General features: G+C 40.6%; 2 protein-coding genes across 7 annotated transcripts in view; one reads left to right on the forward strand and one right to left on the reverse strand.

The window, feature by feature from the left end:
• ATP2C2 (ATPase secretory pathway Ca2+ transporting 2) overlaps nucleotides 1-4,066 on the forward strand; it is a 24,041-nt gene extending 19,975 nt beyond the window's left edge. For 2 of the 3 annotated variants that reach the window (XM_035336618.1, XM_035336619.1), the window contains exons 21-27: nucleotides 189-355; nucleotides 1,038-1,106; nucleotides 1,189-1,305; nucleotides 1,978-2,125; nucleotides 2,343-2,438; nucleotides 2,758-2,899; nucleotides 3,568-4,066. In XM_035336618.1, the coding sequence (XP_035192509.1) occupies nucleotides 189-355; nucleotides 1,038-1,106; nucleotides 1,189-1,305; nucleotides 1,978-2,125; nucleotides 2,343-2,438; nucleotides 2,758-2,899; nucleotides 3,568-3,680 (852 nt within the window). In that variant the 3' untranslated portion in view covers nucleotides 3,681-4,066. Of the gene's footprint in view, nucleotides 1-188; nucleotides 356-1,037; nucleotides 1,107-1,188; nucleotides 1,333-1,408; nucleotides 1,549-1,977; nucleotides 2,126-2,342; nucleotides 2,439-2,757; nucleotides 2,900-3,567 lie in introns of those variants that run through there. The other variant, XM_035336620.1, reaches the window with a different exon arrangement.
• Nucleotides 3,990-17,612, reverse strand: MEAK7 (MTOR associated protein, eak-7 homolog). 4 transcript variants are annotated; one of them, XM_035336623.1, is made up of 9 exons: nucleotides 17,553-17,612; nucleotides 17,044-17,139; nucleotides 15,726-15,902; nucleotides 12,826-13,056; nucleotides 12,079-12,223; nucleotides 11,002-11,442; nucleotides 9,576-9,694; nucleotides 8,187-8,366; nucleotides 3,990-6,938 (listed from the first exon to the last, which is right to left on the reverse strand). In XM_035336623.1, the coding sequence occupies exons 3-9, from the start codon at nucleotides 15,891-15,893 to the stop codon at nucleotides 6,816-6,818; spliced, it is 1,407 nt and encodes a 468-aa protein (XP_035192514.1). In that variant the 5' UTR covers nucleotides 15,894-15,902; nucleotides 17,044-17,139; nucleotides 17,553-17,612; the 3' UTR covers nucleotides 3,990-6,815. The 4 variants fall into 4 exon arrangements, with proteins under 4 accessions (XP_035192514.1, XP_035192515.1, XP_035192516.1 ...); XM_035336624.1 differs by having other exon boundaries at nucleotides 17,542-17,583; XM_035336625.1 differs by having other exon boundaries at nucleotides 17,534-17,555.
• Nucleotides 17,613-21,701: the final 4,089 nt, after the last annotated feature.

Consider the following 21,701-nt stretch of genomic DNA (forward strand, 5'->3'; position numbering starts at 1 on the left):
AAAACCCAGTGTCTGAATTCTTAGTCTGTCTGAGTTTGGTTGTGTGCTCTATACAGTCCGTATTGATGTGGCCTGCTGATGTCTACCCTCAAAACCATGCAGCAGTTCCGTTAAGTGCCAATCCTGTGACTGCCAACAGGACTTATATTCTCCTGGCTTCAAAGTCCCTCATCTCTCCTCCACCACAGGCTTTGCAGAGGGCTGGTGCTGTTGTGTCAATGACAGGAGATGGTGTTAACGATGCTGTGGCCCTTAAGTCTGCCGATATTGGGATTGCAATGGGGCAAGCAGGTACAGATGTCAGCAAAGAGGCTGCCAACATGATCCTTGTGGACGATGACTTCTCAACAGTAATGTAGGTTCAGAGACTTTCAGTATCTGTTTTCTTACTTCAGATGCTTTCTGGCTATCCATTGCAATGAGGCTGTTATGTGACTAGCCCCAGAAAAATCTGAGATGCAGGATATGTAAGTCAGCTGGCAGTAAGCGGAGACTGATTCCTCAGTGTGGGCCTGGCTCACTTTCAGTTGTATGCACTGCAATGGCTTTTTTTTGTTTCAGGTGGTGGTGACAAAGCTACCTTTCATCTGAAAGCCCTGGTTTCTTGTTGCTGTAGTAATAGAGAATCCCCAGTTACTGTAGCTGACTGGAGATTTAAAAGCTCCTGGATGTCTGGGTAGATCATAACTTGTGCTGTCTGCCTCATGCGGGAAGCTCAGAGGAAAGCTGTATAATTTGCAATGCTTTGTTGGTTCATAGCAGTAACGGTAGGCAGAGTAGAGTGAGGCTATAATAGGTCACATGCCTGCTTTATGAATCAAAACCTGGCCCTATGAACCAGTGTTTTCAGCTTGATTAATGCTGATAAAATCATTTTAACTGAGAAGATGCATTGTTCTCCTCTTCCTAAGCCAGGGTATGAATTTCATACCAAGGTAAGTGCTAGAGAAGATAACTTGTCTTCAGGGTGTCACAGGGAGCTCAGTGTAGAATAGTATTAGTCGTAGTTATTTAATAAATTCTCCTCTCCCTTCCAGGAATGCAATAGAAGAGGGAAAAGGAATATTTTACAATATAAAAAACTTTGTCCGGTTCCAGCTGAGCACGTAAGTTCTTGTTTGCTTCGATTGCAGTGGAAGCACCCCTTGGGCGAGGCCACGCAAACAAACGATCTTCTGTGCTTTGCAGGAGCATTTCAGCATTGAGCCTAATTACTCTGTCAACAGTGCTCAATCTACCAAATCCACTCAACGCTATGCAGATCTTATGGATCAACATCATCATGGACGGGCCCCCAGCCCAAAGGTATAGAAAACTCAAATGAGCAAAATATTCTTGGTTTTTAATATGTATGAATTTGCCTTAGGAACACAAGCTGCTATGATTTCTTATCAATGTGCCAACCGCTTGATAGTTATATAAGAGAAGTTGTACTTTTGTTCACTTCTGGTCCCTCCCAAAGCACTTACTTCAGCTGTACTCAGGGTTTTACATGTTCTTATTTTGGGGTGGAACCAGCTAATTGTTCCACATTTACACTGGAAACAATCTTCTATACAAAGTGCATCAGCTGCTGTCACGCTGCAGGTCTGACTGGCAAGGAAATTCTGCATACATATAGGTGTGTATATGCCCAAAATCACAGGATGCAAGAAACTCATCCATCTGCTGATTACAACTACTCCATCACAGAAGTGATGTTAGCCATAATTTTACACCTAGCTCTCCCTCTAGGATGGGATTACTGGTATGGTGCACTATGGTAGTCTACTAGGTCACTGTAGCAGCTCATTTTCCAAAAGAGACCTTTATCATAGGTCTCCCAGACAAATCTGGGGCTTTATGTAACCCTGCCAGAATACTGACATCTCTCATGCTTTATTTCAAATAATTTAATTTTCAAGATCTGTCCTATCAGCAGTAACATTTCAGGAAAATGCACGTTAACTAAACATGGTGCTCTTCTATTTGAGGTAGCTTGGGAGTTGAACCTGTCGACAGGGATACTATCAAACAGCCCCCCCGATGTATTACGGATACTATACTCAGCAAGTCATTGATCCTGAAAATCTTCATGTCAGCTGTAATTATCATCAGTGGAACCCTCTTTGTCTTCTGGAAGGAGGTGAGGAAAATCTTCAATCGTATCTTATTTTCATCAGGGTGGAGAACGAAGCGAAGGGCAATTTCTGAAGGAACTATGTGGGAACTTTCTGAAATATCCAGTGGGGAAGGATTAGGAAGGGCAGTGTTAGGAAGCCAGGGATCATTAAAGGGAATATTTAGTCCAGCTGTTGCATTGACATTATCTTTGTGAGGCTTAACTTTTCATGTGCTTTCAGAATCCAGAAAGTGGCATAACTCCCCGAACCACCACAATGACTTTCACGTGTTTTGTGTTTTTTGACCTCTTCAATGCCCTGACATGCCGCTCTCAGGTGAGATTATTGTGTCAGCAGCAATTACTTGTCTAAAAACAGTAACTAAACACTATATAAACACTAGAATACAAACATTTTGCATAAGAAGTTTTTGTTTGTTTTACAGTCATTTAAACAGTGTGATTTTTATCATCTTTATAAAGTTATTCATCATTGTTCAACTGCAACTACGCTTTCAACTATCTAGTTCTGCCCCAGTTAGCATACATGTAACTTGTTTCCAAAGAGTAATAGACTTATATGCAAAGAAACAGCCTGACATTCAAGTACCAACAGGAGATTGGGAAATGCTATGTTTATTTTTTCCTTTTTCTAGACAAAGCTGATATTTGAAATTGGCTTTTTTCGAAACCGCATGTTCTTGTATTCTGTGCTTGGGTCGTTCTTGGGACAGCTGGCTGTTATATATGTCCCTCCATTACAAAAGATCTTCCAGACAGAGAATTTAGGAGTCCTAGGTAAGTTACTTTTATATATATAAGCTACTTTAAAAAGCAGTTGAAACTGCCAAATTGCTATGTGATAGCTCCCATGAGATTGCTGGTAGGGGAAATCAATCAACAGTTCATATACCTATGTGCACAGGCGTAGCTATACAAACATGCTAGTATTTAATGATATCCCTCGGTAGGTTTTGAATTTTGATTTACTGCACATAAATGCATGTAAATGCAGACAGACTTAGATTTTCCATGAGTTCTGTATGATAATCTTTCTTTAAACACATCGATCTATGATCATTATGCAGTCACTCAATTTTAAAAAAATATATATCAGGGTAAACGTTTACTAGTTGAAAACGCAATGCATATTTTAGCATTTAAATCAGTCTAAGCAAACTCCACCATCCTATATTGTATCATATCTACACTAGGCATGTTAGAAGCTGAGTTCAGATTAATGTAGTCTCTCCATCAAATGGATTATACCAACTGACTGCATATTACTTATTTATTGCAGTCATTTCTCTAATTCAACAGCTACCACAAGCATAGCCAGACATTACCTCTACGTAGTTACACCAGCACAAATACCTGCTGCAGGAGACCCCTTAATTAGGGATCCCTGCCCAGCCCAAAATCCATTTGTCCACTGTGTTCACCTCTGCTCTGTTTCCCCTCGGCAGACCTGCTGTTTCTTACTGGACTCGCTTCCTCAGTTTTCATCGTGTCTGAGTTGGTCAAACTCTGTGAAAAACACTGCTGCCAACCAAAGCACACAAAGGAGTGTCGTAACTGATGCAGACTTTCTCTAAAGATATACTCGGACTGGAGCTGTGATGCTGGGTAACTCAAATGCACCATTTTCTGATGATGCCTGTCTTTTCTGAAGATACCCAAGTAAATCTGTACCGACAGTTCCTCCTACTCCAGTGCGTTCCTTCTGCACACTGTACCTAAGCTGTTTGAGATGTCTACAGAAACCTCTGGACTGGCTCCTGTTTTAAACCAAGATCAGGTATATTTTTGTAACATTGCTCTGTATGCCAAGAATGCTGTGATAGCCCCTAAACAAAATAAGGAAACTTCACACCTGTACAGAAATATCTACTGCGCATAAATTGAATTTTTATTTATTTAAATCATAATGATTTTTATTAATAAAAATCTGTTTTAAAACATTACGTTCACATATCTGAACAAGACTCTTGATTTAGACCCATCCTTTTATTTTAAATTAGATTAATGGAAAAGAACTGCCTTCACGAGCACTTGTTTGCCTATGGGCAATCCACAACGTTTCTAGAGTCCGTGATACCTAGCTTTGCTTTACCAGACTCTCAAGGAATCTAGCATGAGATTTCAAATGAACAGTAGAGATCTGAATTGCTATCGCTCCTGTTAACCTTCGCTGAAAACCACAGTCATTTTTACTCCTACTGGTCCCATAGGGGCAAAAGCGGATGGCTGATCTGATGCACAGTGGCAGACAGAGTTCATGGGGAAGGCACTCGCTCTCACAAGCACAGGAGAATGAAGATGACTTGTACACTTACAGGAATATTAAGCTTTGCAGTTGGATCAACAGCTGCATAAAAGTGAGAGATGTTTAGATCATAGCTAAACTCACTGCTGACAACCACTTTCAGGACCTTTGTTGATGCAGGAACGTGAAGCAGAGATTGCTTAATCATTAGGTTCTGGGGGGTGGGGGAGAGAAAAAAAAGTTGACTCTCTTCCAAGCCTATCTTGAATAATCCCATCTGCTGCTTGGATCAGTAGTTTCCTAGTAAATAGTGCTTCACTGACATCTGCTACAATTACCAAAGTGTCAGTTTTCTTCTTGCCCCAGCTTAACACCTTCACTTTAAAGTGAAGATAAGAGTCTCAGATACAAACTTGTCATAAAACACAATTTCAGAGGTCAAAACGCTATGCCAGTCTTCACAAGATTCTATTTAAACAGGATTATACTTTTGATTCATAGTCTAGAAAGAACCAGCTAGACTGTCACTTACTTTAAATCAAAGAAAACCCAGCCACTGTAATACTTTTGGGGTAGAGCAGGCTTCATGCACTTCACCCTCCCCAGTTACTGCTTGCAAAAATGTCTTGCTGTTTTTTTTAAATATCCTTGCAAACAGTTTCAGTCCTCAAGGAAAAGTGTCTGCCTCATTACGGGACAAAAAGAAAGGTTAGCAGTTTGCCTATCGTGTAATTGCGGAAGTTCAACTGTCTCATTTCTGCATGCCATCCACTTCAGCAGTATTTAGTAAGCTGAGCCATTGCCTAAGACAAAGAATACTTCAGAGGCTTATGGTGGGAATCCGACAATACCATGTTAAAACAAAGCCAGCATCACCACACTTGCAGAGAGCATCATGTACTTAGTAGCTGTCTATACAGTATTTTCTACTGTATACCATTGAAGATTCTTACAAAAATACAGAAAGAAAATTACATAAAGGATCAGTATAACTTTTCTAAGGCTTACTTTTTTTTTTCCTTCCCTAACTGCTGCTACAAATGTTAATGGAAAGCATATGAAGGAAGGCCACATGATCAGGAATTGCAGCAATAATGCAGACTTACAGCATCTGTTTTACTCTATGATGCATGGAAATCAAACTTTTTCTATGACAAACTCATGCTCATACAAAGATGAATGGACGCAGTCCTTTTACTTAGGAAGAGAAAGGCTGACTGTCACACATAACCAAACACAATTTGCTGAGCTAGAAATGACAGTCCCTGATAGAAATGAGGGTTATTTTTGACAAGTTAATTACACAGAGAATTAGCAAGGTCAAACTAAAAAACATGAGAGTAGATTTAAGTAGAAAAAGCCCTGAGTGGAGAGTTCACAAAACTGGTCTTGGCTGGTGAACAGCCAACAAAACAGAAAAAAAAAAAAACAACAACCTGCTAGTTATGTTTTGTACTTTTTTTCATAATACAATGACAATTATGTGGAAATAAAATATGCAGTCGTCTTCGGAGAAGTTAAAGGCATAGGCCTGATTTTTAAAAAATTATTTATTTACAACCTATCTGCAATTACCTGTGGATGCTTCTTCCTTAATCCTTTCTACAGCCTCATCTTTTTCTCCGGTCTCAAGCAAATCTACTAAGAAGGCACCTCCCCTTGAGGTATGTTTGTTCTGGGAGCACAGGGTTGGCCCACTCTTAGAATAAGTGTGTCTCAATGACTCCAATGGCTTTGTTCTCCTAAGTTTAAAACACAATAGGCAAATTTCTCCAGAAACATATTAAGCGAGCTTCACTAAACTGTAGTGTATTACTATAAAACTCAACACCGTATACTTAGCATCCTGCACCTTACAGCCCATAGAGTCACTTGCTTAAAATCTGACTTAGAAAAAACTGAGATTCACTGCTTTAACTGCAGCAATGCAAATTAATAGCATTCTTCATACGGAATCATGAGGACTATTCTATGTTTACCAACGGAAGATACAATTACAATTTGCAAGCTTCACCAACTCATTTCATTGCATGCAAATAAATACATGTAGTCAAGGTGTAAGAACCTTAATCAAAGAATCAGCTAGACTTTATGTAAATACACATTAATTCTCCAAATCAATAAGCAGTACTGCCATTAAGTTATTCTTTTGTTTTTAAACTCTATACGCAGGCAGGATCTATCAGAAATGCTAGTAAGTTCACATTCAGCTAGAACGTAATCATTAGATGTCTTTTAAATACCTAGCTAATTTTTCTGTCTTCCTCAGGCTAAACCCTTCAGGCAGGATATTGTACTGGACCTAAATGTTACATAAGTACAAGACTTATGCTTAGTCCCAGATAATTAGGTAAATGTAAGGAAAAAAAAGAAAGAGGAAGAACATCCTGTCCAAAGAACATGAAAGGAGCAAAAAAAAAAAGGGGACTTCATGTTACTGTGAATCTTTTAGTTATCTTCGTCATCTTCAATGGGTTCTCGTAAACCTTCACTCTGCCGACTTTTTCCAATCATTTCTAGTAAGGCCTGGGCCTCAGGATCCACATCCAAGATAGTCTTCTTACCTTTTGTCTGTAAAGCAAAAGAAAATAAAGTCAATTTACAATGTCATTATGAATGAATCGGTATTAGGCTAAAAGGAGACATACTCAACAACCCACAAGTAATGTGGTTTTGCAAGCTCGTCACACTGACAGACGCATGCTTTCCATGTAAGGCATCTAAGGTTCACTGGGATACATCCAGTGACTTTAAGTGCTGCAGATACACAGAACAGTCATAGAATTTTCCTAAGAAGACAGTGAATTGTTTTAAGTATGTTCAGGTTACAAGTCAGCCAGAACATACTAGTTAACCTGACCACAATTTCAAGTGTAGATGTCAACTTTTCTTAAAAAAAAAAAAAAAAAAAAAAAAAAAAAAAAGAAAATTCAAGTACAATCTAACAGTTCCTGTAAACAATCTGTTCTGTTTCTACTTAGAGCTGTGGGTCCAATGAACAGACAGAGTACATTAATTCAGTATGAAAAGAAATAAAGATTAAAAACAAAGAAAAGCAACTGTGCAAAGCAGACAGTTTAATAAGTTAAACTGAAGAGATAGAGGAGACAGGAAAGGTCTCCTACTCATTCCCAGGAATAAACAAGGTGCAGAAAGACCGACAATAATCTATTCACAAACTATTTAAGCACAAAGCTCTTTGTATCCTTGCTGAAACCAGGTTTCCTAGGCACTTCAAATATTACTGTTCTATATAGAGTATCAGCTGTTTAAATGCAGGTCTTGCCGTGTTTTTATTAGTCTTCTGTCAGATAAGGAAGTGCTGGGATTGGAGCTGCAAGGATTATAAACGGCTAATCTGTTGTAAAACAACAATAAATTACAATTTACTGATAAAAAAAAATATTTTGTCTCTCTCAGTTCTCTTCCTGAGCTACAGATTAGACTTTATTTACACGCTTCTAGTGCTTTGTTTCTGTTTTACAAATACTGGGTTTAACTGAACCCCTGCACGGAGGTTCTTCCTCGAGACCATTCCTCAGCGTCAGGAAGGCATTTTGAAATTGAAAGTAAAGTATTGCTCTTCTATCACCTCATGGCTCCTGATATTTTTTCATGTTGGAATTCTCAAAAATTCCACTACTGTTTTACAATTTTCTTACTACAAAATATACTGCACCTCGAAGTGAGTTAAAGAAAACATTATTCATTATGGTAAAGAGAGAGTGCTTATGAGAAAACCAAAACTGTAAGTTTTTCCTTGGCATCTCCCATGCCAATCGGGAAACAGTTTCACGGGTTTCAGTTTTGTTCACCAACCTCTGTACTTTCAGGCAAGTCTCCCACTGCCCAAACTTCCAGGGCATCCAGTGTAAAATTCTCTTTAGCTGATAGCTGAGGGCTATTGTAGGTGGTACATCGAGGTTTGGCTTTACTGTGTCCCTTCCCGTAGTCACTGTCTATCCAGAGGCCGAAGTAATCGTGTTGTCCACCCATACCCTGTGAACCAAAGCAGCATACTAAACACTTGCTACGCATGTACAATACAGTGGACAAGTTACAAAACCTAGATTATAAATCACCGGTTTTAGTATCTATGCCATACTTCTGTGGGTAGGTGAAAAAGGCTATTCTGAGTGAACCTCAGCTACTGTATACAAATCTGGTATTCCCACAGACAAACCAGAATTTACTTGAATGTTACTGCCCTCCCTGTATGTTTTACAGTCACAGCTGAACTGTTTGCAGATACTGAATGTGGTGCCAGAAATTTAGCTCCCTGGCTTTCATTTATTGACTGACAGTTCCATTTTAAATAGGGCAGAAGCATTGGGTTTAGCCGCCTGTTTTCAGTTTAGAAAAGCATCCACAGAAATGGATAATGTAATTCGATGTTGTTTTCTTCAGAGCAAATTCACTTCAGACCGCTACAATTCCCAAAGTTACAGGCACACAGCACAACGAATCTGTAAAGCACTGCTCAAAATAGATGCTGTGCTGTTGTTTTGTAGAAAATCTGCATCTGGAGAGCTCCTTCATAGGCTTGAGTAAAGGGGGCTTCTGCCACTGGAATCATGCAACAGCAGCAGCCTACCTAGAACTCTCATACTCTAATTCTGTTGGGCTTTCTCAGTCTTAAGTAACTTAAAAAGCAGTTGCTGTGGCAGTGAGAACAGCCAGTAGAAGGCTCTTCTACTACTTAGATCAGCCAGCATATGCTGCCTCAACAGTGCAGATACATGCTGCCCATTCTCCCAGAAAACAGGAATTAAGGACTCCTAGAAGGGCGTGTGTGATAAACTTGGCAAAAAAAAATGCGTTCCCATCATCTTCATAACCCTAACCTGCATAAAGCTCACCTACTTGGACCAGACATAAATAAATTCTATCTTAGTTGATTTGGTACTTCAGAATACCTACCAACTACACAGAAAAGTAAGAACTCTATTAGTACTATAAGCAGTTCTCTGTCATTATCCATAGTTCACACTTTACACTGATACTTAATGCTAAAAAACAATAAATAAAAATGCTCCTAGTAGAAATGTGCGACAAGTAGCATAGGGAAAGGATGAAAACATCCTCAGAGAAAAAATAAAGTGAAACAAGTCTGCTGAAAGATGTAACAAAAGAAAAAAAAAAAAAAAAAAACACTTGCAAACATCAGCCATTAATCCAATTTCCAAATTGTCCTTTCTTAGTACTTACTAGTCCATTTGGCATTGTTTGTTGGCTATGGTTCAAATACATGTAGTGGTCATTATATCCCGTGTACGTATATACAGCAAGGGAGGGGAAAACAGAGAACAGAAAGCATCTATTGTCACCTGCAAACAGAAAAGCGTGTGAGGTCAGACAAGTGGCCAGGCAGTAACTTGCTTACAAATAGGATAGGAAAAAGGTATTGAAGAAATGCAGCTGAATAAATGAAAGACAGCAGCTGCAATCTCAGAAAGCCAATATCTATGTCTAATCAAGACCTAGACCTATTGTTTACTGTCAGTTAACTCTGTGCAGGGTCACAGAAATCAATGGGATTATGTGGCTGTGACCAAGGGCGGTCAGAGGCATGACTAGTACATTACATTACTAAGCAAGGGTACACCTATCACAGGCTTGCATCGTGTCATCTAGAACTGGCCAACTGCAGGACCTGTACAAACTGGCAGTAGTGCAGACACTCTTAGTTCTGACTGTTGTTTTGTAGACAGATACACAGATCAGTTTGGGGTCAATGAATTTAGGGTACAGCTTTCATTATGCCCAGTTTTGTACTCAGAAAGGCCTGTGGTGTGTAGAATAGCACTGCATGTGTTATTCTGTCAGGGAAAACAGAAGGAAAATGTTTTGTAACCAACATAATAATTGTATTAACTGAGTGGAGTGGTAATTATCAAATATTACCTAAGCATAGCAATTGAGTTTCATGTATCGAAAGCAAGGATTCCCAGAAGGATTGATTACCCGAAGTCCATCTTTTTTTCTTTTTTTTTTCCAGAAAGCTGCATTTCCAGAAAGAAAAGTTACTTCCATAGAGTTACAAAAAGCCCCTCTCCCCTCTCTAGAGTTTTCAAGGGAAGAAAATGTTTGTTCTGTACAGCAGAACTTTTTGCTGCTGGATTTTTAAAGGGTAACAAAGGCAGAAAGAGCTAGTGTGCAAATGGTAATGGAAGCCTTAGCTGACTTTTTTTGCTCAGCTGTTCTGAGATGAAACATTGCCATCTGCTGGACACGTTATTTAAAATGTACTTTCTTGCTTATAATGTATTTCATTCATTTTTCACTTCACTTTCACCTATGGAGCTACAGGAGTTGATAGCTTTCACAGATAAGGAAACCATGATCAGTAAGTCCTGCAATTGTAAGTCTTATCCAACAACAGACAAACTATAAACGTTCATCAGGAATATGCCTGACAGGGCACAAGGGCAGAATAACTTGGTATGTTTTATACATGCTTCCAAAATGAGTATAGTTTTGCTGGAGGAAAATACACCTGAAGCCATGGAAATACCGTGTGTTGTGAAAGTAAAATGACAGTATCCATTAAGCAGACAGGATTCTTGCACCTGTACAGAATAAGCAATGTTTACTGGAACCATGAGATATTAACAGAAAAAGAAAAGTCTTTTACCTTGAAACTGTGGTTTCACTTCCCAGGAGTGAGATGCAAACCCACCAAAGATATAGCCATCCAAGTCCCTTAAGATCACTATGCAGGGACCTTTGTTCACTATATGCCCACATAACTGTGAAAAGCTTTCTCCGTGAAGCCTAGAAGAGAACAAAAGCCGCCACTTGTGCTGTAGCTCTGCTGGCAAATGGGAGTTGATGTATATGATGGATGGGATGTCAAAGAGACTGACAAGTCCTCTTCCTTTGATGCCTTTGCAGCCTGGAACCAAGTTGACCATTTCTTTGGCTTGGTCTGGGAGAGAGTGCAGAACATGGAGGCCTTGCCTGATAACAACACTGAGAAAAGTTGAGATGTGTGGAACTCGGTACACCCAATCCTCAATGACACTTTGATCAAAATTCATCTCCATTAGCTGAGGGCCCACAGGTTTTGCCCCATCTAAATAACAAGATACATGGAACAGTAGTAAGCCTCCTAGCCTGTACCTTCTTTCAGGAAAATAATCAGTTGATTTAAGTGCAAAAAACGCTCCGTTACTTAGGCATGAAAATACAAACAAAAGGAGATGGAGATAGTAAATTGTCAGCTACGTTAAAGAGATGCATGCACAGAGCTGAGAAACATTGGACTGTGACACCCATTCATTGGGCTGTCATGCTTAAGAAATGTGGACTCATGGTTACAACATGAGGTATTTTTTTTGCTAAACAGCAAAATCTGTAATTACAACAGTACAGAGGTAAATCTAGGCTTTGCAAAAGGACATACAATCATAAACATCTGCAGATGCATCAAAACATTTGTCACCTGCAAGTCAAGTATTTGTAAAAAGCACATGTTCTGTGATAAACAGTTTTGCATGTCCACTTGAACTGGGACTTCAAAACAAAGCACTCCTGAACTAAGATGGTAATGTAGAATAATCAAAATTACCGAGTTATTCTCCAAGCACTAGAAACTGGTCTCATTATTTAAACTCAAAAAAAATATGATCCAAAGAGCAAAGTTCTTTTGAGATCAGTGATTATGCAAGCCCTGTGCCATTCTGGAATACAATACGTCAGTGCTGCTTACCTGCAAGCTTTAATTCCGACAGCAGCTGAGAAGCCAGAGCCTTTACTCCACCTGCAGAATCCCTCGTATTCTCCAAATTCCAACCTTTCAGTTCCTTCCTGTAGTTCAGTACATGGACTACAGACATGATCAGATCCTCTGTGAACTTGAAAGATTAAAACATCACCATTTTGTCATTTCTTAAATAAAACTGCCAAAGACTTTCAAAGACTTTCAGAGAACAAAGGCAAGTAGTACTGGTGCTGTAATTCCAACGACAGAAACATCTCTTCTCATGAAGAGTCAGAAATAGCAGAAGTACTTTGTCAGTGTCATAGGTCCTGAAAAGGATCCTTTTCCAAGACATTTAGTAAATGTTACCTTAGAGATCACTTCTGTAAAATACATCACAGAAGACAGGGGGAAGAGGGGATGAAAATTTACAGTTGTAGGAGCCACTAGTGAGTTACAGTTTTCTGAGATGCCACCCTTCCACCTACATACTTAATCCATAAACCTATCCTGTGGCTAAGGCTCTGGAAAGCACTTTGCTCAGTTCCCAGAAGCACCAGCCACACCACAGGTTTTGCTGGCTCTAACCTACACCGTTTGTCCAAGATAAGCAAGTCAGTGGCAGAGAGGAGAAAAAACAAGTCAGGAATCCCTATTCTGAATCATCTTGTGCTCTAAGGATTACCTTCAGATTACCTACCCTAGTCTCTGCTCTTTTACTACCCCCCAAAGCACACATTTAACCTCTCCGTGTACCTCTTGGATTTGCTTGCCCTTCACAGGACCTTCTGTCGTGGAGATCATTCTCATTATTATGGTAATCTTCTCATCTGCATTCCCTTTCAAGAGGTTTGACATAAAAATTACAAACTGCTCCTTAGCAATCTGTTCTCTCAGCTCAGACGATTTCCCAGTCAGGTCAATACTTTTCATTCCATTGTACAACCGAACAGTCATTTGCTCTGGTAATGGTTCCCGCATATATGCCTGCAAGTAAAAAAGTAGCAAAAAACTTATTTTTAAAATGAAGAATAACTAATATAATTCAGCTAACATGTGCTGAGATACACTGCTATGGATGAAGGATTCTGTACCAAGCATCTACTAACAGAAACAAACTTTTGTCAAAGTACTGGTTTTCCAAGAGAAATAAAAATCTCAATTTTTATAGCATATCCTTTCCAATACAATTTAGTGATTTAAATTGATACAGTTATTCTACAAATGCTATGGACTTTAAAAACATACAAACAAAAACCTGCACTGTAAGTTATCAGCAGGGTACTAGCAAATGATTTGTACGTGGCAACTCTGTTGTAAAGGTTTACAACTCTGCTAGTGCGATGTTTAAAATTAAAATTCTGCTTTTGACAGTGGAACTCACAGACACTTGAAATCAAAGGGCAAGTGAAGTTTTTCATATAGCTTCAGTTTTGGCCTTGAGAAAATGCAGGCAAAGTATTTAACTCTAAATGCATGTGTAGGAACAATTGTAGACAATTTCCCTTGCATAGCAACATCCAGGAGAAGCCTGAAACAGAACTGAGATCACCTGAGTTTTATAAGGCATCCCTGATGTTGAAATCAGGGATTGTTCATGTAAGTTGCATGACTGGCCCTTTGAACTGTAGGCTAACTTGCGTACACCATCATACATCACAACACTGCAGAAAGATCTGACTCTGCATTCAAGAAACATTCACAGTGTTCAAGTTAATTACAGGGTTTAAAAATAAATCATCTAAAATACATCCATACACCAGGATATGATTACACGGTGTCTTCATTGTGCGAAGTACTGTGCCTAACATGCTGAACACACAACTTGACACTCACACACTGAGCCACAGCCCAGTGGGGACTACACTGAAATCAACAGCCCTCCACCTGCGTAAAAGCTCTCCGGATCAATTCAGTGGAGCTGCTATTACCAATCTATTGCTGGCTCAATACCACTCCTATCGAAGCCACCAGGAACGTTCCTGTTTGATGTTAATGGTTGTTGCTGCACATATAGGATGAGATCCAACGTGCTGAGCTCTACCCTGCTACTGTTGACGTCAGTGGTAAAAGTCCCATTGATTTCAGCAGCAGCAGCATTCACAGCTGCAGTCTGACACATTAGCATGGTTCGTACTGAGGGAGGGACTGTCACAGGGGGTACAGTTATCTTCAAGGGGCTTTCTGAAAGTGCTACATGAGCCTGAAGTAAGCAAACAGCAGGAAACATTGTTAAAAATGCACTACACTGAAGGGCTTTTTACTTCACACTGCTGTATTACCTACCTACTCCGTACCCCTTCTCACCTACCACTTAGCTGCACTATTTTGTTATGCTTATAATTATTCCAGTGAGTAGATTCAAGTGGGTGGACTGAGAAGTTTTAGAAAACCTCAAACAAATATAGATCTCTGATAGTTTAGGATCCTTGTTGTAAATGGCTTCAAGAAAGTATCAAGAGATGCTTGCAGTCTGCTTTCCAAGCTACACAGCGCAGCCTGCTCTGGTCCAGAAGCCACGCAGCTTCCTTCTAGTAAAGGCTACGCAGAATACATGAGTTTGTTGTTAGTGTCCAGTGAATGTTATCAGATTATTGCTAGATCAAATCTGCCACACAGGAATCTAGCATAAGCACAGGTGCCAAAAATGCAGGCTTCCCATTGCAATAGTCCCTGTGCTAAAGAATTAGGTAGACATCTAACGCAGTCCTCCCAGATTTTAATTTAAGTTGGCAAACAAAAAGGACAGGAAAAGACAAAGGTTCATCAAACATCACGTTGAGATAAAGGCAAAGCTAAACAGAGAACTTCTTCCAGGTCCCAATCAAGTAACAAACACCAAGGAGTTTTTGGAGGTATTAGGATTGAAAGACTGGGCAGCAGCAACATTGCTTTCAAACTGGTGGTGGCTGATAAACAACCTGGCTGTAATAAGGCTGAAGCTGGTCTTTATGCAGACACATTGCTAATTACCTAAAATATCCTGCCTCTGCCATGGAGTTCTAATTTGATTCTATTAACTGCTTAGCGTGTGTAGAAATGAACTTCAATACTACGTTCATTTGGACACTTGATTCTAGTCTAACTGAAGTTATGAAGTATTACAACAAACCACTCCTTTTCTTTCTTGATTAGAAAATGAATGCAAAGTTAATCAGAGAGTATAATATATGTTAATTAGATAAAATAGGGAGCTGCAGCTTAATCAAGTAAAATTGAATTCTCACTTTTTGATGCAAGTGAAAACATCAGAGCCAGTGATGTAATTGAGGGAGAAAGATCTAACCAAATCGAGCTTGTGACAGCATCTTGAGAAAATCCGTAAGTAATCACATGCATTCAACTCACAGGGAAGAACAGTCTTCCCACTTTTTTGGATTCTGTAAAAGTATTTTCATACCTGCCGAGTTACTTCGAAATCAAGAAAGCTGCAAATTGATCCAATGATTCAATTTAACAGAGCAATACAAACTCAATAGTATTTACTGATGCTACTGTAAGAAAATATTAAATATCAATTCTACCTCAAAACTGTAACTATTAAATTAAGGCAAACAATCCTTTAAAAGTAATTATTGCCACATCTTTAATTCCTTTCTAGAATTATGTTCAACACATTGCATTTCAGATATATCAAGAATAACATATTTTCTTGCCTGTAGTGCTCCCAGAGTCACAGTTTTCTTTGTAGCTTTTCCATTTTTTGCAGCTGATGAGCCACTTGATCCCGATATGGTATCAAATACTCCATCAATGTCAGACTGCTCCTCAGGAAGAAATCTGGAAAGGTGGTTCTGATAGGCGCTGCTTTCTGCATTTCCCATCTTTCCAACCTGAAGCAAAGGGAAATGGAAAAAAAAAAAATGCAAATACTGAAGGCTATTACAAGGGTCGTAAAAGATACACCGAACAGCCTGACATGCCAGTGCAAGTTTTAGAAGAGGGGAAAATTACTAGCTTGCTAGGAAATTATTAGAACTAATTTTAAGTCTCCGTGAATATCAGAACTACATAAACTTGAAGAATAATGTGTGTGAGCAGTAACTGAGCTTTAAAAAGTACATCTCTCTGCTAAGACCACCCTGTCTACCAATTCAAACGTCATTCAGGTCTTATCAAATGGAAAAACCAGTATGATTTAATGATTAAATCAACTTGTACAAAGCGACCACGAGTCTGTCAGATGGAATACATCAGTAACATGAAGGGAATAGCCTAATTATGGATTATTTATGACAGATTATGCTACATTTCTAATGCATTAACGGACTGAAGCTAGGTCTGCCAATAATATATGGCACTAAAACACCATCACTCTGAACATCACGTGTTTCTACAGACTCAATTCAGCAGTCAGTCAAAAAGCTGCTTAGAAATACAGAGTAAACAGAACATTTAGAAGCAAGACTCAAGACCTAACACACAGGTTTATATTAATTCAATAAATTGCTGGGAGCTGGAATCCAAAGAATTGTGTTTTTTTTGTCTGTTTGGTTTTTAATACCTTTAACGTACACCTGTGGTTTCTCCCACTGTCTCAGGATTCATTTGCATTACTAATTTATGTGTTTTTTAATGTGCTGTCAAGGCCACATGCAATGGATTGCTCCCTGGAGCAGCATGGTACAGACATAACAGTGCCACAGGGGCCTGAAATCCCAGGTTCCACTACGACAGACACTGCTGCCAACAGCCTTCCCATCTACCCAGGGCTGACACGCTTCTGGGGTGACAACCCCAAAACGGGGAACAACTGTATAATCTGCCCTTTGGTGCTTTCCTTTCCACAAACTCCACATAATTTCAGGCACGTCACTTTGGGTTCAGGATTACGACTTCCACACAAACCTCATTTTCTAGCCAAGGCCATAAAACAGCCCTTCAGAAGCATCAGAAGCTCATTGTTTAGGCTAATCCAACATGACACTGACTTATAAGCAGCTGTACCTACAAGTCTGGGTTGGGCTTATTTACCTTAACTGAGTGTTACAGGCCCAAAAGCCTTGCTTCCTGCAAGGAAGATGTCGATCGCGGAATTAATGCCAAAAGGTTAATGGAAATGGCAGTAACCTGGAAGAAAAAGCCGTGAGGACATGGTCACTATCAGCAGGGAACTGGGGAGCAGGGCCCCGGGCAGGGAGGGTACGGCTCTTGGGAAGGGGGGGACCCAAGGCGAGGAGTTCCAAGCAGAGAGCCAGGCACAAGCCTTGACGATTTGCAATTTTCTAGCTTTAGTATTTCCCCAAAGTCGAGCCCGTCCTTCCCCACGAGATCTGCAAACCCCCCGAAATGGCCCCCACCCCACCTCGGGGACCGAAGCTGGAAGGAGTGGGAGGCGACAGCCGCCAACCCCGGAGCCGCCAGCCCCCCTCTCCCCTTACCGGCAGGGCGCCCCATGCCGCGGCCTCGCTGCGAGAGGCCCCCCAAGACCCCTCTCCGCCCCTTCCAGGAGAAGCCCCCGGACCTTTACACCCCACCGATACCCCACAGCCGGCGCCCCTCGGCGCCTGCAGGCTGCCGAGGCGGAGCGAAGCACGGCAGGGGAATGGCGCCGCGCAGCACCGCCCCTGAGGCGGCAGCGGGGCGGGACCGGGGCGGCTCGTCCCGGAGCGAGAAGGAAAAAGGGGGGCGGTGGCAGAGTGAGCTCTGGAGAGTCTGGAATGGCTACGTGGGAGACCTTGAGACTGGAGCCGGTGTGGGGAAGGGCTCTCCCCGCTGACCGGGGGATCTCCCCGGTTAAGGGGCTCCCTCCGGTTAAAGGGCTGGCCCCACTGACCGGGAGCTCTCAGCTCACCTCAGCCGCACGGGCAGCTAAAGTGCAGCCCAAAAAGAATCATAGAATGGCCTGGGTTGGAAGGGACCTCAAAGATCACCCAGTTTCAACCCCTCTGCCATAGGCAGGGACACAACCCACTGGATCAGGTTGCTCAGGGCCTCCTCTAACCTGGTCATGAACACCTCCAGGGATGGGGCATCCACAGCCTCTCTGGGCAATCTGTTCCACCACCCTCTGAGTGAAAAATTTACTTCTAACCTCTAAATCTCCCCTCTTTTCTTTTAAAACCATTCACCCTCGTACTGTCAATATCTGATTGAGCAAAGAGTTGCTCTCCATCTTTATTATAAGTCTCCAAGTACTGAAAGGTTGCAATGGGGTCACCCCTGAGCCTTCTCTTCTGCAGGCTGAACAGGCCCAGCTCTCAGCCTTTCTTTGCAGGAGAGGTGCTCCAGCCCCTTGATCATTTCGTGGCCCTCCTCTGTACCCACTCTAACAGCTCCACATCAATCTTGTGCTGGGGGCTCCAGACCTGGATGCAGTGCTCCAAGTGGGGCCTTACCAGGGCTGAGTAGAGGGGGAAGGAGTGGTGAAAACTCCGAGGTTTGTGTGTTGTGACTGGGGAAGACCGACTGCCCGGGGCTGTGCCCCTCAGAGAGGGCTAAGGTGCCTTCTCAGGTCGTTTTCAAGGTATACAGTCAGGCAAATTGCCTTGGAATTGGGGAGAAAAATCCAAAAATAAAAATAAATAAATAAATCTCAGTGAGTAGGTTAAATCTCATGGCTGCCAAAATCACACCAGGCTGGAAAGTAAAGGCCGTACAGGGGCTGAGAACAAAGGGAGGTGGCAGGGACAGCACCTGAGCATCGTCTGCCCTTCACTATGAGGCAGGAATACTTGGGAAGAAAAAATCTATATGGTCACAATACAGGTCCCCAAACTCACTTTTTTTTTTTTTTTTTTTTTTTTTTTTTTTTTTTTTTTTTCCAGATGGATAACTGGTTCTTTCCACCTCAGTTATGTTACTCCAGTTGTACTTGCAGTCGGTGGGTTTGGTTCCTATAATCAAAACATCGAGGGCTTTGCCTTCTCAGCAGTGATGCCTCACCCACGGTTTCTCTAGCTGTAGTTTGTTTGCAGCCAGACCTCGACATGAAGCCTCCTTCCAGCCAAGGGGAAGATGTGCACATGCCTGTTCCCCCAAATGTAGAGTTGGTTGTGTTTCTGCAACCAGATTCTATGGGGCAGGTTAGCAGCTCTGGCCTGTGATTTTAAATAACAGTCTGATCTGTGTCTTTTCAACAGTTCCTTTATAACATACAAAAAAAATAAAATAAAATAATGTATAGAAGTCATGGCAGAGCTCCCGCTTGTTTTATTCTTTTGTACCAAGGAAAAAATCTGATAAGGTTAACATCCCCAAATACCCAGTTTTCTTAAATTTTTGTGGTATGCAAAGCTTTATAAAAACATGTAGTGTATTCTTGCTGCCACTTCAGAGTTAAAAACACATTGAGCAGCATTCCAAGATGGTCATGGGTGAATAAATACCTACTGATCCTGGTTTGACTTGGTCGTCACTAGAGCCACATAAGGTAACCGGGTTATGTCAGCAGGATCAAGACATAGCAAGTCAAACCTGAGGAAATGAATAGGAAATTCATGTAATGTGAGCACAAATTCAGCAGTTAATCGAAACTGCTTGAAGCTTATTTGTCCACACGGTGGCGAAATATGCTAAGAAAGTTAACTGTAGTTTACATGGGGTGCTTCAGATGTGTTGAAAATGTGATTCTCAGGTTTATTGGCATATATGTGGGAGTAAAAATTCTTATAATAAATTATTTTAATCTCTTTCCCACGAGCTCTGTAAACATAATATGTACCACGAGGACAAAACTCCATTCCTGGTGAAGCTCCTTCCCTGGGCTACATAAGCACCTACTAGAAAGTCTGCTGGTATTGTTTGGTTTCTATCAGAATTAATGAATTTCCAGCTGATGCCTAAGGAGAAAGGGTAAACATACAGAATAAATAAAAGCAAAATTTTTTAATTCAAGTTAGTTTTTTCTTCTTTTCTTTGACACTTTTAAGTCTGTTTGTCAGCATCACTATCATCTTCACAAACACATGGTAATTTCATGACCTCTCTCGTCTAACTATTGAGCATCGAACCAGTCAAAGCTACTGAAGAATATCTGGCCTTCCCCAGCTCCAAGCAGCTGCTTTTGCAAAGATGTGTGATGTTTTGCCCTTTTTGTTTAAGTCTTGCCCACGTGTAACAGAGGTGACTCTTGGTTTGTTTGCCCTGCCTGTCAGTCTAAACTGAGCTTCCTGTAGCTACTGGATGGCACTTGGCCACTTGCCTGTAGCACTAAGCTGTAATCTACAGCACAGATGTACTCCTCAAGCCACAGGATACTAACATTAAATTGCACGAATTATGCTCCTGCTGTGGGGGAATTTCCAAGGCTAACAATTTCACACACTAACACCTTTCTGTATAATCTTTTAACACCAAGAGTGTATAAAATCAAGCTAGAAATCAGGTTCATAAGTGTAATAGTTTGTAACACTCTTTAAATGACTAGTCACTTCCTCAAATGTATTTTCAGATGCTCTAGTTGAGTTAGTTAGGTTTCTCAAGCCACTGTGTTTCCACCAGTAAGAAAGAGAGAAAACACTAAGAAGCCTTTTAAGGACATTCAAGAATATACTAGTATATAAAAAAGTGGAGGAAAGAAGTAAAAACTGAATTCTGGAAATGTTTGTGGCTATTTTTATGAACTAGTGATAGATGTGAATTTGTTTGCAGAGTGCAAAAAGCACACCTTCAAAACCCCAAATCTTTTTATTGAAAAAATAATAAGAAGAAAGTATGCTTTAGACTTATGTGAAATTATGAAATTACTTTTTGGTGTTTTATTAGTTTGCCAAGACTATGGCCTTCGTTCCCAGTAATTCTAACAATACTGCTCTTCAGTTTAAGGAAGCCACTACAAGATAACAACCTGGACTGTAAACGGTGTGTTGAGTAGCCTTGTTTATATCAAGCACCTTTGTCTTACCTAGATTATCCTCTTTAAAATTATATTTTTCCTACCTTGAGTTAGAACAGAGAGAAGGTTTGCTGTTGATCAGTCTTGTATACATATGTTAAGATCGTTACCCTCTGGTGGCAGTGATGCAGAGAATTGTTCTCGGTTGTCATTGATATGATACATACCTTCCACTGTGGTAACATTTTATTATTATTATTATTAAAGGCCAGCTCACAATGGGACCCTACTGTGCCAAAGACTATGCAGAGAGATATCGATGACTTTTGTTCCAGAGAGCTTATTGTTAGTCACATTCACATGAATTAAACACATTCAATACTTCTAACTTCCAATTATTACTCAGCATTTTAGCTACCTTACGTTGCATAAATCTGGCCTTTGCCAACAAGGTCAAACTTGACCTCTTGAAAACAGTGAAGTGAGATTAATAAAAACATTGTTCATGTCTTAGGGCCTACTGATCACAAAAGTAATTGTACATATTTTTAATGCCATTACACTGTGTTTTCTATTTTGGTTGCAAACTTGATTTTTTTTTTTGCAGACCACCTACAGTAACAGTAAATGAAATCCTGCAAAAAAAGTTGATATTTGATTAAACTTGTTGTAGGCTTAGGCCACTGGTCATCTTGCAGTGTGACCTCAGCACAAAATTCCTTTGACTTTAAAAGGTATCATCTTAACCCTACGCTCTGATGCCCTTTTATATACGTATTATTCGTCTCTGCATTTAATTGGCTCCCGTGACAGTCCCAGCCTTGCAGTTAGTTACCTGATTTCTCTTCTGTTTTTT

The sequence above is a fragment of the Oxyura jamaicensis genome, chromosome 11 (genome assembly GCF_011077185.1).
Source record: "Oxyura jamaicensis isolate SHBP4307 breed ruddy duck chromosome 11, BPBGC_Ojam_1.0, whole genome shotgun sequence".
Classification (NCBI taxonomy): domain Eukaryota; kingdom Metazoa; phylum Chordata; class Aves; order Anseriformes; family Anatidae; genus Oxyura; species Oxyura jamaicensis.

What these genes read in the sequence shown, in the direction of transcription:
- MEAK7 (XM_035336623.1), bottom strand. Translation starts at nt 15,893, where the DNA reads ATGGGAAATGCAGAAAGCAGCGCCTATCAGAACCACCTTTCCAGATTT. An exon ending in AGTGAAACCACAGTTTCAAG is followed by an intron (nt 9,695 to 11,001) that starts GTAAAAGACTTT and finishes TTCTGTTTGCAG; the next exon opens with GTGACAATAGATGCTTTCTG. An exon ending in ACTTGCCTGAAAGTACAGAG is followed by an intron (nt 6,939 to 8,186) that starts GTTGGTGAACAA and finishes TTTGCTTTACAG; the next exon opens with ACAAAAGGTAAGAAGACTAT.